Source organism: Coregonus lavaretus, assembly GCF_964263955.1.
Source record: "Coregonus lavaretus genome assembly, chromosome: 11".
NCBI classification, from domain to species: domain Eukaryota; kingdom Metazoa; phylum Chordata; class Actinopteri; order Salmoniformes; family Salmonidae; genus Coregonus; species Coregonus lavaretus.
The window spans coordinates 46,824,912-46,839,941 of record NC_139998.1 but is presented as its reverse complement, the minus strand read 5'-3'; the positions used below and the strand labels follow the sequence as shown (position 1 = coordinate 46,839,941).

The window sequence follows — 15,030 nt, the reverse complement described above, 5'->3', positions numbered from 1 at the left end:
CTCTGCCTGAGACGGAAAAACAGCAGCAATGGATTATGGCCATTGTAGTTAATTACCATGTTTCTGCACTGAACTAGGTTGAATATTTGCTAAGTGAAAACTCCTTTCAGCCCAGCATAGTTCTTGCGTTGATTTATCTTGTGAATCATTTGATTTCTCTCTAGAAAAATGGCGTGTTGGGCTCACAAAAAACAAAAAACAAAATAGAATTCAAGTAATTGAACCGAGGTCAGTCAATTATTTGTTTAATAACTCGTTTTTTATGACGGTTAATCGCTCAGCACTAATATCCATATAATATCAAGTCCAGGTCCATCTTATTGTCCTGGAGAACAGTGTTCCACTTTAATCGTCTTCAATGACCTCACTGGCTCAGCATCATGTTCCTGGAAACCATGTGGAAGGAAAATATTTTATCACATTGATATATAGATTATACACAGTTACAGACAGTGTCTATGAGTATCAAATCAAACAAACTAAGATTTATGATATGTTTGTTATGATCTTTGGTTCATTTTCCACACTGCTGTCACAGCCACTGCTTATATACAGTAAGCGTCCATGGCATTGAATAATGATGTTTAGTTAGTGCCCTGTGCTATTACACTCACATGTTATCAAATGCAGACCTACGAAGAGGACAATGGCCAGGGCAAGAATGCTACTCTGGGGTGCGGCAACTCCGCCATTCAAAGGCTCGTCGTGATGGTTCTCTTTGCACCTCTGCCTGCAAATATAACCATGGTGCAAAATCGATATCAACACTCATAAAAGTTAAACCAGCCAGGTTTGTTTAGCTGATTCTTAACAGTAGTCAATCTGAAGGTGTATACCAGCTCGGTGTAACTCTGTACCAGGTCAGTGTGACTGTATTGATACTTACAGCTGCTTCTGTAAATACAGCTTGCTGGACTCGCAGGCCTTGGCCTGGCTCTCAGCTGCTATCCGCTGTCTCTCAGCAGCTGAGCGCAAAACCTTGCAGGCCTCCCACTTATGAGATGCCTGTGTCAAGTTCTCCTGAAGGAATTTGATGTGCTCTGATATGATAATAAGAAAACAAAACATTGAGTGACATAAATACAATGTTGAATCCATGTTCACCATGATCAGTTTTTAAGTGCAATGACAGTGACATTTGATGCTAAGGCATACTATTGGTAGTTAGGGTTGTTTGGGATGTTTTCGACGTCGTCTATGACAGACCAAAATAGGACATCCCTATTTCACATTATGCCTTATTAACTTATAAGATAGTGTCTGGCCCTGGGATCTCTCAGAATGAGTAATATACTGTAAAGGACTCCATGGGTGCGTTTACACCGGCAGCCCAATTCTGATATTTTTTCCACTTACGTATTTTGTCTTTTCACCAATCACATCAGATCTTTTCACATCAGAGCTTTTTCAGAGCTGATCTGATTGGTCAAAAGACCAATTAGTGAAAAAAAAGATCAGCATTGGGCTGCCTGTGTAAACGTAGCCAAAGACGTCACTCAACTATTTTGGGAATTGGCTGACAGCAAAGGGGTTTCGCTCACATTAGCTCTGTTTTTCCATTGTTGGTCATGTTAAGGCAAGGCAGTTTTTTGGACAGGGCTCTCCCAGGCCACTCAAATCTTCCAGCTCATTAAGTGTTGATGGCGGGATGCCTGATATTTATCGGAACAGACATCTCCTCTTTTACACAATGTGTCATATTCATATAGCCTCCACTCAGGAACTTATCATTTCCTTCACTTGTTCCAAGTCAGGAAATCTCCTGTGAAAAAAATATTTTCATTGTAATCTGTCCCCCTTCTGCTGCGTATTAATCCAACCTGGTCTCAGAGCCCCACCTGTTTTGAGCCCCACATTTTTAGCTAAAAATAATAATAATAATAATAATAATAATAATAATAATAATAATAATACTTTTGAAAGTTATTTTGGCATTAATTCGTGTCACATATCAGTTTGCAAACAATGTAATTGAAAATCAATAAAAAATCATTGAGTTAATAAAGCTGCCTTTCTTGAGTAAGGCAGCTCCAAAATGCAGGTGTTTCAGCCTAGCTCAGTGCTTTCTGTGGTGGTGGCGTAGCCAGCGGAAAATACGGAGCGTAGGGGTTGGTAATGTTCTCAAGTTGCGGCATGATTGGCTCAGTGTTCTGTCACTCATGTGGACACTTTGTCACTGCCAAATCTAAGGGTAGAGCTGGCAAATTCAAGCCCCTTGGGTGCTGCCATAGAGTTCCATTAGTAGTGCCCATCCAAGAAGGCTCAAGGTCATTGGTCTCGCTTCCGTCTCGCTTCCGCATTGTCTCCGTACTGCTGTGCTGTTTGTTGCTACTTGGCTACCTGCCAAACTATTCACGTTTTACTTTTAATAAACGTTTAATCAATCTCTGTGTTCAACAAATTTACCAACTTTTTAGTTTTGTCCTCACTCATCTTTTTTCGTTAAACTTTTTCACCCCGGACGTTTATCCCGAGACAGAAGAGTCATTTTCCTGTGCGTTTTAGCTGCCAACTTTACGTTATTTTCCTTTTTTCCATCGCAACTTTTTTCCCTTATTCAACTTTTTCACTCCGGACGCTTTATCTGGACATGGTTCATCAACATCTTCAACAGCCGAAGCTAAGTAGTAACATTAACATGATGTCTTCTAATTGCAGTCGCTGTACTCATAATATACAGGAGAATTCTCGCCTTACGGCGAGAATAGCTGTGCTACAAGCCCAGCTTCAGACGCAATCGTTAGGCAAGGGTAATATCAGTGTAGGAAAGGAAGAAACAGCGTCTGTGCCACCAGTAAGTACAGACAGTAACGTCAGTATAAATCCCCCCGCACAGTCCCCGCAGCCGGACAACTTTCTCATGGCTTCTGGAGGGAAATACTGTTGGAATGCTCAACCGGTGTCGCTCATTCAGCCGACAGAAACCTTCAACCGGTTTTCCCCATTATGTAGCGAGTCGGAGTCTGAGTCTGAGTCTTCTCTAGTCTCTACTCCTCCCGTTACGGGGTCTGAGACTCCGAAGGCTCCCACCATTAGCTCTGACAAATTGAAAACCCTAGTCATTGGCGACTCCATTACCCGCAGTATTAGACTTAAAACGAATCACCCAGCGATCATACACTGTTTACCAGGGGGCAGGGCTACCGACGTTAAGGCTAATCTAAAGATGGTGCTGGCTAAAGCTAAAACTGGCGAGTGTAGAGAGTATAGAGATATTGTTATCCACGTCGGCACCAACGATGTTAGGATGAAACAGTCAGAGGTCACCAAGTGCAACATAGCTTCAGCGTGTAAATCAGCTAGAAAGATGTGTCGGCATCGAGTAATTGTCTCTGGCCCCCTCCCAGTTAGGGGAAGTGACAAGCTCTACAGCAGAGTCTCAGCACTTAATCGCTGGTTGAAAACTGTTTTCTGCCCCTCCCAAAAGATAACATTTGTGGATAATTGGCCCTCTTTCTGGGACTCACCCACAAACAGGACCAAGCCTGACCTGCTGAGGAGTGACGGACTCCATCCTAGCTGGAGGGGTGCTCTCCTCTTATCTACCAACATAGATAGGGCTCTAACTCCTCTAGCCCCACAGTGAAATAGGGTGCAGGCCAGGCAGCAGGCTGTTAGCCAACCTGCCAGCTTAGTGGAGTCTGCCAATAGCACAGTCAGTGTAGTCAGCTCAGCCATACCCATTGAGACTGTGTCTGTGCCTCGATCTAGGTTGGGCAAAACTAAACATGGCGGTGTTCACCCTAGCAATCTTATTAGGATAAAGACCTCCTCCATTCCTGCCATTATTGAAAGAGATCGTGATACCTCACATCTCAAAATAGGGTTACTTAATGTTAGATCCCTCACTTCAAAGGCAGTCATAGTCAATGAACTAATCACTGATCATAATCTTGATGTGATTGGCCTGACTGAAACATGGCTTAAGCCTGATGAATTTGCTGTGTTAAATGAGGCCTCACCTCCTGGTTACACTAGTGACCATATTCCCCGTGCATCCCGCAAAGGCGGAGGTGTTGCTAACATTTACGATAGCAAATTTCAATTTACAAAAAAAAAAATGGCGTTTTCATCTTTTGAGCTTCTAGTCATGAAATCTATGCAGCCTACTCAATCACTTTTTATAGCTACTGTTTACAGGCCTCCTGGGCCATATACAGCGTTCCTCTCTGAGTTTCCTGAATTCCTATCAGACCTTGTAGTCATAGCAGATCATATTCTAATTTTTGGTGATTTTAATATTCACATGGAGAAGTCCACAGACCCACTCCAAAAGTCTTTCGGAGCCATTATCGACTCAGTGGGTTTTGTCCAACATGTCTCTGGACCTACTCACTGCCACAGTCATACTCTGGACCTAGTTTTGTCCCATGGAATAAATGTTGTAGATCTTAATGTTTTTCCACAAAATCCTGGACTATCGGACCACCATTTTATTACGTTTGCAATCGCAACAAATAATCTGCTCAGACCCCAACCAAGGAGCATCAAAAGTCGTGCTATAAATTCTCAGACAACACAAAAATTCATTGATGCCCTTCCAGACTCCTTCTGCCTACCCAAGGACGTCAGAGGACAAAAATCAGTTAACCACTTAACTGAGGAACTCAATTTAACCTTGCGCAATACCCTAGATGCAGTTGCACCCCTAAAAACGAAAAACATTTGTCATAAGAAACTAGCTCCCTGGTATACAGAAAATACCCGAGCTTTGAAGCAAGCTTCCAGGAAATTGGAACGGAAATGGCGCCACACCAAACTGGAAGTCTTCCGACTAGCTTGGAAAGACAGTACCGTGCAGTACCGAAGAGCCCTCACTGCTACTCGATCATCCTACTTTTCCAACTTAATCGAGGAAAATAAGAACAATCCAAAATTTCTTTTTGATACTGTTGCAAAGCTAACTAAAAAGCAGCATTCCCCAAGAGAGGATGGCTTTCACTTCAGCAGTGATAAATTCATGAACTTCTTTGAGGAAAAGATCATGACCATTAGAAAGCAAATTACGGACTCCTCTTTGAATCTGCGTATTCCTCCAGGGCTTAGCTGTCCTGGATCTGCACAGCTCTGCGAGGGCCTGGGATCGGGAGAGACACTTAAGTGTTTTAGTACTATATCTCTTGACACAATGATGAAAATAATCATGGCCTCTAAACCTTCAAGCTGCATACTGGATCCTATTCCTACTAAACTGCTGAAGGAGCTGCTTCCTGTGCTTGGCCCTCCTATGTTGAACATAATAAACAGCTCTCTATCCACCGGATGTGTACCAAACTCACTAAAAGTGGCAGTGATAAAGCCTCTCTTGAAAAAGCCAAACCTTGACCCGGAAAATATAAAAAACTATCGGCCTATATCGAATCTTCCATTCCTCTCAAAAATTTTAGAAAAAGCTGTTGCGCAGCAACTCACTGCCTTTCTGAAGACAAACAATGTATACGAAATGCTTCAGTCTGGTTTTAGACCCCATCATAGCACTGAGACTGCACTTGTGAAGGTGGTAAATTACCTTTTAATGGCGTCAGACCGAGGCTCTGCATCTGTCCTCGTGCTACTAGACCTTAGTGCTGCCTTTGACACCATCGATCACCACATTCTTTTGGAGAGACTGGAAACCCAAATTGGTCTACACGGACAAGTTCTGGCCTGGTTTAGATCCTACCTGTCGGAAAGATATCAGTTTGTCTCTGTGAATGGTCTGTCCTCCGACAAATCAACTGTACATTTCGGTGTTCCTCAAGGTTCCGTTTTAGGACCACTATTGTTTTCACTATATATTTTACCTCTTGGGGATGTTATTCGAAAACATAATGTTAACTTTCACTGCTATGCGGATGACACACAGCTGTACATTTCAATGAAGCATGGTGAAGCCCCAAAATTGCCCTCGCTAGAAGCCTGTGTTTCAGACATAAGGAAGTGGATGGCTGAAAACTTTTTACTTTTAAACTCGGACAAAACAGAGATGCTTGTTCTAGGTCCCAAGAAACAAAGAGATCTTCTGTTAAATCTGACAATTAATCTTGATGGTTGTAAAGTCGTCTCAAATAAAACTGTGAAGGACCTAGGCGTTACTCTTGACCCTGATCTCTCTTTTGACGAACATATCAAGACTGTTTCAAGGACAGCTTTTTTCCATCTACGTAACATTGCAAAAATCAGAAATTTTCTGTCCAAAAATGATGCAGAAAAATTAATCCATGCATTTGTTACTTCTAGGTTAGACTACTGCAATGCTCTATTTTCCGGCTACCCGGATAAAGCACTAAATAAACTTCAGTTAGTGCTAAATACGGCTGCTAGAATCCTGACTAGAACCAAGAAATTTGATCATATTACTCCAGTGCTAGCTTCCCTACACTGGCTTCCTGTTAAGGCAAGGGCTGATTTCAAGGTTTTACTGTTAACCTATAAAGCGTTACATGGGCTTGCTCCTACCTATCTTTCCGAGTTGGTCCTGCCGTACATACCAATACGTACGCTACGGTCACAAGACGCAGGCCTCCTAATTGTCCCTAGAATTTCTAAGCAAACAGCGGGAGGCAGGGCTTTCTCCTATAGATCTCCATTTTTATGGAACAGTCTGCCTACCCATGTGAGAAACGCAGACTCGGTCTCAACCTTTAAGTCTTTACTGAAGACTTATCTCTTCAGTAGGTCATATGATTGAGTGTAGTCTGGCCCAGGAGTGTGAAGGTGAACGGAAAGGCTGGAGCAACGAACAGCCCTTGCTGTCTCTGCCAGGCCGGTTCCCCTCTCCACTAGGGTTCTCTGCCTCTAACCCTGTTGCAGGGGCTGAGTCACTGGCTTGCTGGTGCTCTTTCATGCCGTCCCTGGGAGGGGTGCGTCACTTGAGTGGGTTGAGTTACTGACGTGATCTTCCTGTCTGGGTTGGCGCCCCCCCCCTGGTTTGTGCTGTGGTGGAGACCTCTGTGGGCTATACTCGGCCTTGTCTCAGGATTGTAAGTTGGTGGTTGGGGATATCCCTCTAGTGGTGCGGGGGCTGTGCTTTGGCGGAGTGGGTGGGGTTATATCCTTCCTGTTTGGCCCTGTCCGGGGGTTTCTTCGGATGGGGCCACAGTGTCTCCGGACCGCTCCTGTCTCAGCCTCCAGTATTTATGCTGCAGTAGTTTATGTGTCGGGGGGCTGGGGTTAGTTGGTTATACCTGGAGTACTTCTCCTGTCTTATCCAGTGTCCTGTGTGAATTTAAGTATGCTCTCTCTAATTCTCGCGTTCTCTCTTTCTCTCTGAGAACCTGAGCCCTAGGACCATACGTCAGGACTACCGGGCATGATGACACCTTGCTGTCCCCAGTCCGCCTGGCCTTGCTGCTATTCCAGTTTCAACTGTTCTGCCTGCGGCTACGAAACCCCTACCTGTCCCAGACCTGCTGTTTTCAACTCTTAATGATCGGCTATGAAAAGCCAACTGAGAGACCTGAGCCCTAGGACCATACGTCGGGACTACCGGCCGTGGTGACTCCTTGCTGTCCCCAGTCCGCCTGGCCTTGCTGCTATTCCAGTTTCAACTGTTCTGCCTGCGGTTATGGAACCCCTACCTGTCCCAGACCTGCTGTTTTCAACTCTTAATGATCGGCTATGAAAAGCCAACTGAGATTTATTCCTGATTATTATTTGACCATGCTTGTCACTTATGAACATTTTTGAACATCTTGGCATGGTTCTGTTATAATCTCCACCCGGCACAGCCAGAAGAGGACTGGCCACCCCTCATAGCCTGGTTCCTCTCTAGGTTTCTTCCTAGGTTTTGCCTTTCTAGGGAGTTTTTGCTAGCCACCGTGCTTCTACACCTGCATTACTAGCTGTTTGGGGTTTTAGGCTGGGTTTCTGTACAGCACTTCGAGATATTAGCTGATGTAAGAAGGGCTATATAAAATAAAATTGATTGATTGATTGATTGATTGGTCACAGATAAAATGACATCAAATCATGTTCTATCTACAGTAGCTTTGATTGGACTGATCATGTCAAAGTCATACTTCCAAAATCTTAGCTAGCAGTCATCATCATGAATCAAGTCGACAATCTACTGGCAAATCCTTTTTAATCCTTGTCTTATGAAGAGAAATAATGAAGAGAAATTATAGATAAAACGTATCGGTGCTCATCGGCCATTGGACATAAACATTACACAACAAGTTGGAAATCGCAAATTCAATAATGAGTGGTTGGGAAGGAATCAGTGGCTAACTGCAAGCATTGCAAAGCAATCACTAGCCTGCTATTCAGTGGAGTTGGGTCCCAATTCTCTTTTCCAAGCTTAAAATGATAAACGTTCAACATCGGCCATGCTGTCAATCCAGCATGATTTCTGCCGCGCTCAAAACAACTGTTAACTCGGAACTGAGAAATCTGACTTCAATTTTAATTTTAATTTTTATTTAACCTTTATTTAACCAGGTAAGCCAGTTGAGAACAAGTTCTCATTGTCACGATCGTCATACATAGAGGAGGAGGACCAAGGCGCAGCGTTGAATGTGAACATAATATTTATTTGAATGATCACCCGATCAAAACAACGACGTGACAGTCGACGGTCAATACACAACCAAACACGAACAAAAACCCACAACACCCACAGGAAAACATACAGATTAAATATGGCTCCCAATCAGAGATAACGAGCCGACAGCTGACACTCGTTACCTCCGATTGGGAGTCATTGACCAAACATAGAAATGAACCCAACAGAAATACAAACATAGAAATACACCCAAATAATGAACACACCCTGGCTCAATATACAGAGTCCCGGAGCCAGAGCGTGACAGTACCCCCCCCTAAAGGCGCGGACTGCGACCGCGCCTCAATACGGGCTAAACAAGGGAGGGCTGGGTGGGCATACCTCCTCGGCGGTGGCTCTGGCTCCGTCCTTGATCCCCACCTCCTCTCCAACCCCCCAAAGTACCCCTGGTCCTGTCTAGCCCCGTTGGCCGGAGCCGGACTGACGACACGCGCCCCTGGCCTGATGCGTGGAGGAGGAACGGGCCGGACCGGGCTGACGACGCGCACCACTGACCTGGTGCGGGGAGCTTGGATGGGCCGAACTGGGCTGGCGACGCGCACCACAGACTTGGTGCGGAGAGCAGGAACGGGCCGGACAGGGCTGACGAAACGCACCACAGACTTGGTGCGGAGAACAGGCACGGGCCGTGCCGGACTGACGCCGCACCCCACTGGCTTGGTGTGGGGAGCAGGAGCGGACCGAGCCGGGCTGTCGAAGCGCACCCCTGACTTTGTGCGGGGAGCAGGAACGGGACGAGCCGGGCTGGCGACGCGCACCACAGACCTGGTGCGGAGAGCAGGAACGGGCAGAGCCGGGCTGACGAGACGCACCACAGACTTGATGCGGGGAGCAGGAATGGGCCGGACTGGGCTGGCGACGCGCACCACAGACCTGGTGCGGAGAGCAGGAACAGGCAGAGCCGGGCTGACGAGACGTACCACAGACTTGATGCGGGGAGCAGGAATGGGCCGGACTGGACTGACGACGCACACCACTGGCTTGGTGCGGGAAGCTTGGATGGGCCGGACTGTACTGGGGACACACACCACTGGCCCTACACCGGGATCTGGAACGGGCCGGACCGGACTGGCAACACACGCCAGTACCTCTCGCCGTGCCTCTACTTCTTCCATCCCCTCTTCGACCAGTGGCCCCCGTAACCCGGCGGCCTTCTCCGGCAACCCACTGGGCCGCTCTATCGCGGCCTCCTGCTGGTCCGCCGTCGTGAGCCCCCCCCTAAAAATTTTCGGGGCGTCTCTCCTACCCGTGGCCCAGGTCTCCATGTCCCTCGCCAGCTTCTCGCCCTTCTGCCATAAATTCAAGCCCCTCTCTTCCTCACTCGGCTTGACCCAGTCCAGGAGGCGAAGGAGATCTGTGAGGGATCTCCCCGGCGATGGCTCCTGGACACGCTGCTTGGTCCCATCTTGGTGGGTTTTTCTGTCACGATCGTCATACATAGAGGAGGAGGACCAAGGCGCAGCGTTGAATGTGAACATAATATTTATTTGAATGATCACCCGATCAAAACAACGACGTGACAGTCGACGGTCAATACACAACCAAACACGAACAAAAACCCACAACACCCACAGGAAAACATACAGATTAAATATGGCTCCCAATCAGAGATAACGAGCCGACAGCTGACACTCGTTACCTCCGATTGGGAGTCATTGACCAAACATAGAAATGAACCCAACAGAAATACAAACATAGAAATACACCCAAATAATGAACACACCCTGGCTCAATATACAGAGTCCCGGAGCCAGAGCGTGACACTCATTTACAACTGCGACCTGGCCAAGATGAAGCAAAGCAGTGCGATAAAAACAACAACACAGAGTTACATATGGGGTAAAACAAAACATAAAGTCAAAAATACAACAGAAAATATATATACAGTGTGTTCAAATGTAGCAAGTTATGGCGGTAAGGCAATAAATAGGCCAATGAGTTCAAGACAACTGGGAACTCGGGACTCTTTCTAGAGCTACGACCTGAAGATCACTGATGTCATCATGATTTGATCTTGTTTTTATCCGAGTTCCCAGTTGTCTTGAAAGCACCATAAGTCCAGAGAATGCCAGACTTTGATGACAAAGTTTGATGACAAGATTTGCCCATTAAGGACTGCCGCGCCACCTTCCTATTCAAGTGAGCACAGCACAACAAGGTGAGTCCAAAAATGTATTGTAATAATAATAATAATAATAATAATAATATGCCATTTAGCAGACGCTTTTATCCAAAGCGACTTACAGTCATGCGTGCATACATTTTTGTGTATGGGTGGTCCCGGGGATCGAACCCACTACCTTGGCGTACGCTGCTGCATGAATGATGTAATATGCCAGGGGGATATGTAGACTGTAGCTAAGAAAGTAATACTAAGTGTATGTTGTGTAGTAAGCTGTTAGTAGCCCATGTGCCTCACCATATTAATTTTCACCTCTTAATTTCGCCTACTGTTCGGACTTGGTGGTGCACATGTAGCCTATAACCTGTTTTAGAGAAATGTAATCATTGAATATTGTAAGAGCTTTCGTTGTCTGCTTATATGCCCCCTTTATTTATCCTATGGTTCTGACTTGGTGTACAGGGAGAACACTGTAAGAACGACCCATGTTCTGAATTCTGTTACTGTACATTTCAAAAGTGCTGAACAAATAGTTATATTGACTATGTCCGTCCTAGCTCGCTCATTAATATCTTAATCGAAATTACGGATTGCCTCTTATCCGCTTGTCGCCCCCTTATGCCATAGTTTGTACATCTCAATTGTCAGTAGAAACCACATTTGTTTCAGCAAGTCAGCCATATCAGCTATGTTTTTTTTTAAGGCAGTAAATGAGGCTGAATGAACTGTTTCGCTGCCGGACAAGGCTCCGCTGATAGCCAGGTGTAGCAGTGGTAAGGTGTTAGGACTGCTGTTGGGACTCTGCTTTTGGGACAGCTTTATGTAGGGCACAGTTTGTCACCATTATAGTGCAATTAATGTATTGTTTAGTGTGTTGTGTTGGTAGTGGCTTTTCTGGCATGCATCCCCCATTTTTTTTGTTTTGTTTGCCCCACCAAGATTTACATGCTAAAATCGCCAATGCGTATGGTATGTATTCATTTGTGGATGTCCATCACCCATTTCGTATGATATGTTACACATTTCAATTCATATTCCATGTTACGAATTTTTAAAACGTACAAATGTTAGCTAGCTGGCTAACGTTAGCTAGGCTAGGGTTAAGTTTATGAGTTAGGTTAAAGGGTTAAGGTTAGGGTTAGGGGAAAGGTTAGCTAAAAGGGTTAAGGTTGGGGTTAGGGGAAGGGTTAGCTAAAATGGTTAAGGTTAGGGTTAGGGGAAGGGTTAGGGTAGGTGCAAAGTAGCAAAAAAGTAGTAAGTGGTAAAAAAAGTTGCTAAGTTTGCCTTAAGTAACCATCTGTCTTATGTAACCATACCAAACGTAACATATCATACAAATTTTAGTGTCCCAGATTTGCATTTACTATGTTACGTCTAGTCTATGAGACCAGGCTGATTAATCTATTCACTCTGAATTAAGTGACAGAGGTCGCTGACTGGCTTGTCAAGTTATACCCTACATATATCTGAGTTTTAATGCCAGACTTAACAACAATTTCTTACATTTGTGTTGTGATTAATTATTAGAGAACAGATCATTTGGGAGGCCTAAAGTAAAGTCACTAAGTAACTGAATTAACTTGGTAACTTGTTAAGCTAAGTACAAAGCTTGTGAGTAGCGATTCATTATTAGAGACAAGGTCATTTGGGAGTCCACTATTTCATTTGGAAGTAGCCTGTGTGACAGCTTTTAAGGAATGGTAAACAGATGGGATGGCTATTGAAGAAATTCACTCTACTAGAACTTTCACTTAAATCATAATTAGTAATCCTTTTCAACAGTTGTAAGCACATCCTTTTAAGGAGCAATAACCAACCAATCATGTGTTATTATTTACCCTAACTTGGGGGTGGTTTCTAAGGTTACAGGGGAAAATGCTGCTAAGAATATTGTGGGTGAGAAAGTGCTCCTTTCATGGTAGCCAATACCAGAGGCAAAAATCCCATACCTCCCACTGTGACAGCAATTTTCCTACCTTGGTGTAGCGTGATTTCTGAAGTGAGATTTTCCTCGATTTCTTTATGCATCTCAATCTCTTTCTCCAGGACTGTAATGTTTCCACGCAAAATAACCTGCAAAAAGACAATGTTGGTCATTGAGTAACTCCTCAGGACTTTAAGTTACCAGAAGTGGTTGATACAACCTCTGTGAACATTGGCACAGTCATCTCAAGGAGTCCCTCCTATCGCATATTTGAAGCAGGCTTGTGCCAGCACCAGATTTGGCTATAATAACAGCCTCTGAAAACATTCCTTTCATCCACCGTTTTATGTAAAACAATACATGTACTCTAATATCTACTAAGAAAAGTCTAAATCAATGGTGGAAGATTGAGACCTTTGTGCTTAAAGGACATGGACTGCAGTCAACATGGCACCCTATTGCCTACATATTTCTGGTCAAAAGTAGAGCATAAGGTGCAATGTCAGACACAGGCATGGTGTGCCCTATCACTGCTTTCCCTCATCTTCCAGGAAGGGTTTAACTTGACCTCCCACCCACTCATTGGGAAGGACTAGCAGCGTTTCATAATTTGATTGCTGCATTTGCAGAGCATTTGCATAACTGTCCACATTAAATGGATACTGTGTGTCCATTGTGCCTCTGGTAGTTATGTAAAGCCATAATGTGGCTTTTCACAAGCAATCATTTGTCATGATAATACCGTAACATGTTTTCACTGAAACTATTATAAACAGTCCAACTGATATGATATCAAAAAAATTATAAACATGAAATCACGGCCATGACTGTTAGATTAGGTTTGGATATCATATAAATAACAAAATCATCAGATCAATCTAAAATGACAAAATGTAGTAATGGCATCAGGTACAACAGAAAGGTTGGAGGAAGGGGAGAGGCAGAGGATAGCTGTTACAATCTGAGGGAGAGAGTCAGTTAACCTCAGGGCTGAGGGAACCAGGGAGGGGAGTGAGGGAGGGGAACCAAGCAAACACTCACGCTTTCCTGCTGACAGTCAACCAGGGACATGTTGGTCTTGCCCAGGTGCTTCAGGAACCTCTCCATCTCCATGAGCTGCTGGGTCTGGTTGGCGCGGCCCTCCTCCACCATCTCCTCCAGGGCCTGCTTGTTCTTGGCGTACACCACCCTGGCCCCCTCGTGCTTCTCCGTCAGTTTCTGCAGATCAGCCCGACACTGACTGGCGCTCTTCATGTTCGGAGAGGTGGCCCACACCACGATGATGATGAGGGAGATGATCGACCACAGGGCCAGGCAGGCGATCACAATTTTGCAGATGATTTGGGACCTGGTCATGGTGGACACAAAGGTGGTGGTGGTGGTGGTGATTGTAAAATTAAAAAGAAGAACAAAATCCTTTTTTAGGGCAGGTGAGTAGGTGATCCGGAGTGTGTCCTGTCCTGCAGGCAGTGTCTGTGTAATAGGCAGGAGGTCCCTCGCAGAGTGTGTAACTGAATTCCCCTAAAACTGCCTCAGCTGGGCTGGGCAGGAAATTGGTGTGGCCCTGCCAGTGGTGAGGAAGAGTAAACCTGTTTCACTCTCCAGCCTCTCCCCCTCTGCCGCCCACACCTCCCTCCCACCCGTCACCATCAGAGAGAGAAGATATGAGGTGTTCCCATACATACACACACACACACACTGCGTTCCTCCACAAGGAACACTGAGGGGAAAATGAAAGTCAAGACTCCAGTGCCTGTGTGTGATGCTGTGTTTTTCCCTGAAAGGGTGTGTGTTTCTGTTTCCATTTCTCAGTCGCGGGGAGCAACCTGGCAGCACTCCCAACTCCACATAGCGCTGGCCTTGAACGTAGCTTCGCGGGGATTGTTCAGTCACACAGCCTGCTTGGTTCTTCAGCTATGTCTTACTTGAAATCCTTTCACAAGAGCCAGAGTGCAGCGGCTGAGGCTGAGGCAGCGACTCAGTGTTTCCTGAGCTCATGCCATCAGGGCCCTAAGAGAAACCATGGCACACAGACAGAAACACCCCAAACCACCCAGGAAACCCTGTTGATAGGTAGTCTCTCTGTCCCCTTCATTAACAGATAATGACACAGAACTGAAATATGCTCCTGTTTGAGAATGTAATCAGCATACCCGAACTAGAGGATGACGTAGTTGGATGCCTTTTCCTCTGATAAAACATCCATCCAAGTTCCAGATGAAACATTCAACAGTAGTCTGAGAAGGAGCAACTCTCTTAATTCAGGCTGCCTGGAAAGGACAACTTCCTCACTCTTTGTCCTCAAGAGCATCTTTGCCAAAACATACAAAAGATTGTGAGGAAAAATAAGAGGATGTGGAAAAGAGGCTCTATTTTAACAAACCTAACGCAATGGTACATCTAAGCACTGGAGGTGGCGCTATAGGTTTGGGGATGTGT

The 15,030-nt window shown here is 45.2% G+C and overlaps 1 protein-coding gene across 1 annotated transcript; it reads right to left on the bottom strand.

Moving 5' to 3' along the window:
• Positions 1 to 206: 206 nt before the first annotated feature.
• On the bottom strand, positions 207 to 14,290 carry LOC311137096 (uncharacterized protein). The gene is made up of 5 exons (XM_084171428.1): positions 13,633 to 14,290; positions 12,644 to 12,740; positions 887 to 1,040; positions 615 to 730; positions 207 to 386 (listed from the first exon to the last, which is right to left on the bottom strand). Coding segments are annotated over exons 1-5 (684 nt in total). The 5' UTR covers positions 13,948 to 14,290; the 3' UTR covers positions 207 to 384.
• Positions 14,291 to 15,030: the final 740 nt, after the last annotated feature.

Bases quoted from the DNA above. Each gene is read 5' to 3' on its own strand.
- LOC311137096 (XM_084171428.1), bottom strand. From the start codon at position 13,947: ATGACCAGGTCCCAAATCATCTGCAAAATTGTGATCGCCTGCCTGGCC. The intron at 12,741-13,632 runs GTGAGTGTTTGC...GTCTTTTTGCAG, and splicing joins TTGACTGTCAGCAGGAAAGC to GTTATTTTGCGTGGAAACAT. The intron at 731-886 runs GTAAGTATCAAT...TTATATTTGCAG, and splicing joins CTGTATTTACAGAAGCAGCT to GCAGAGGTGCAAAGAGAACC.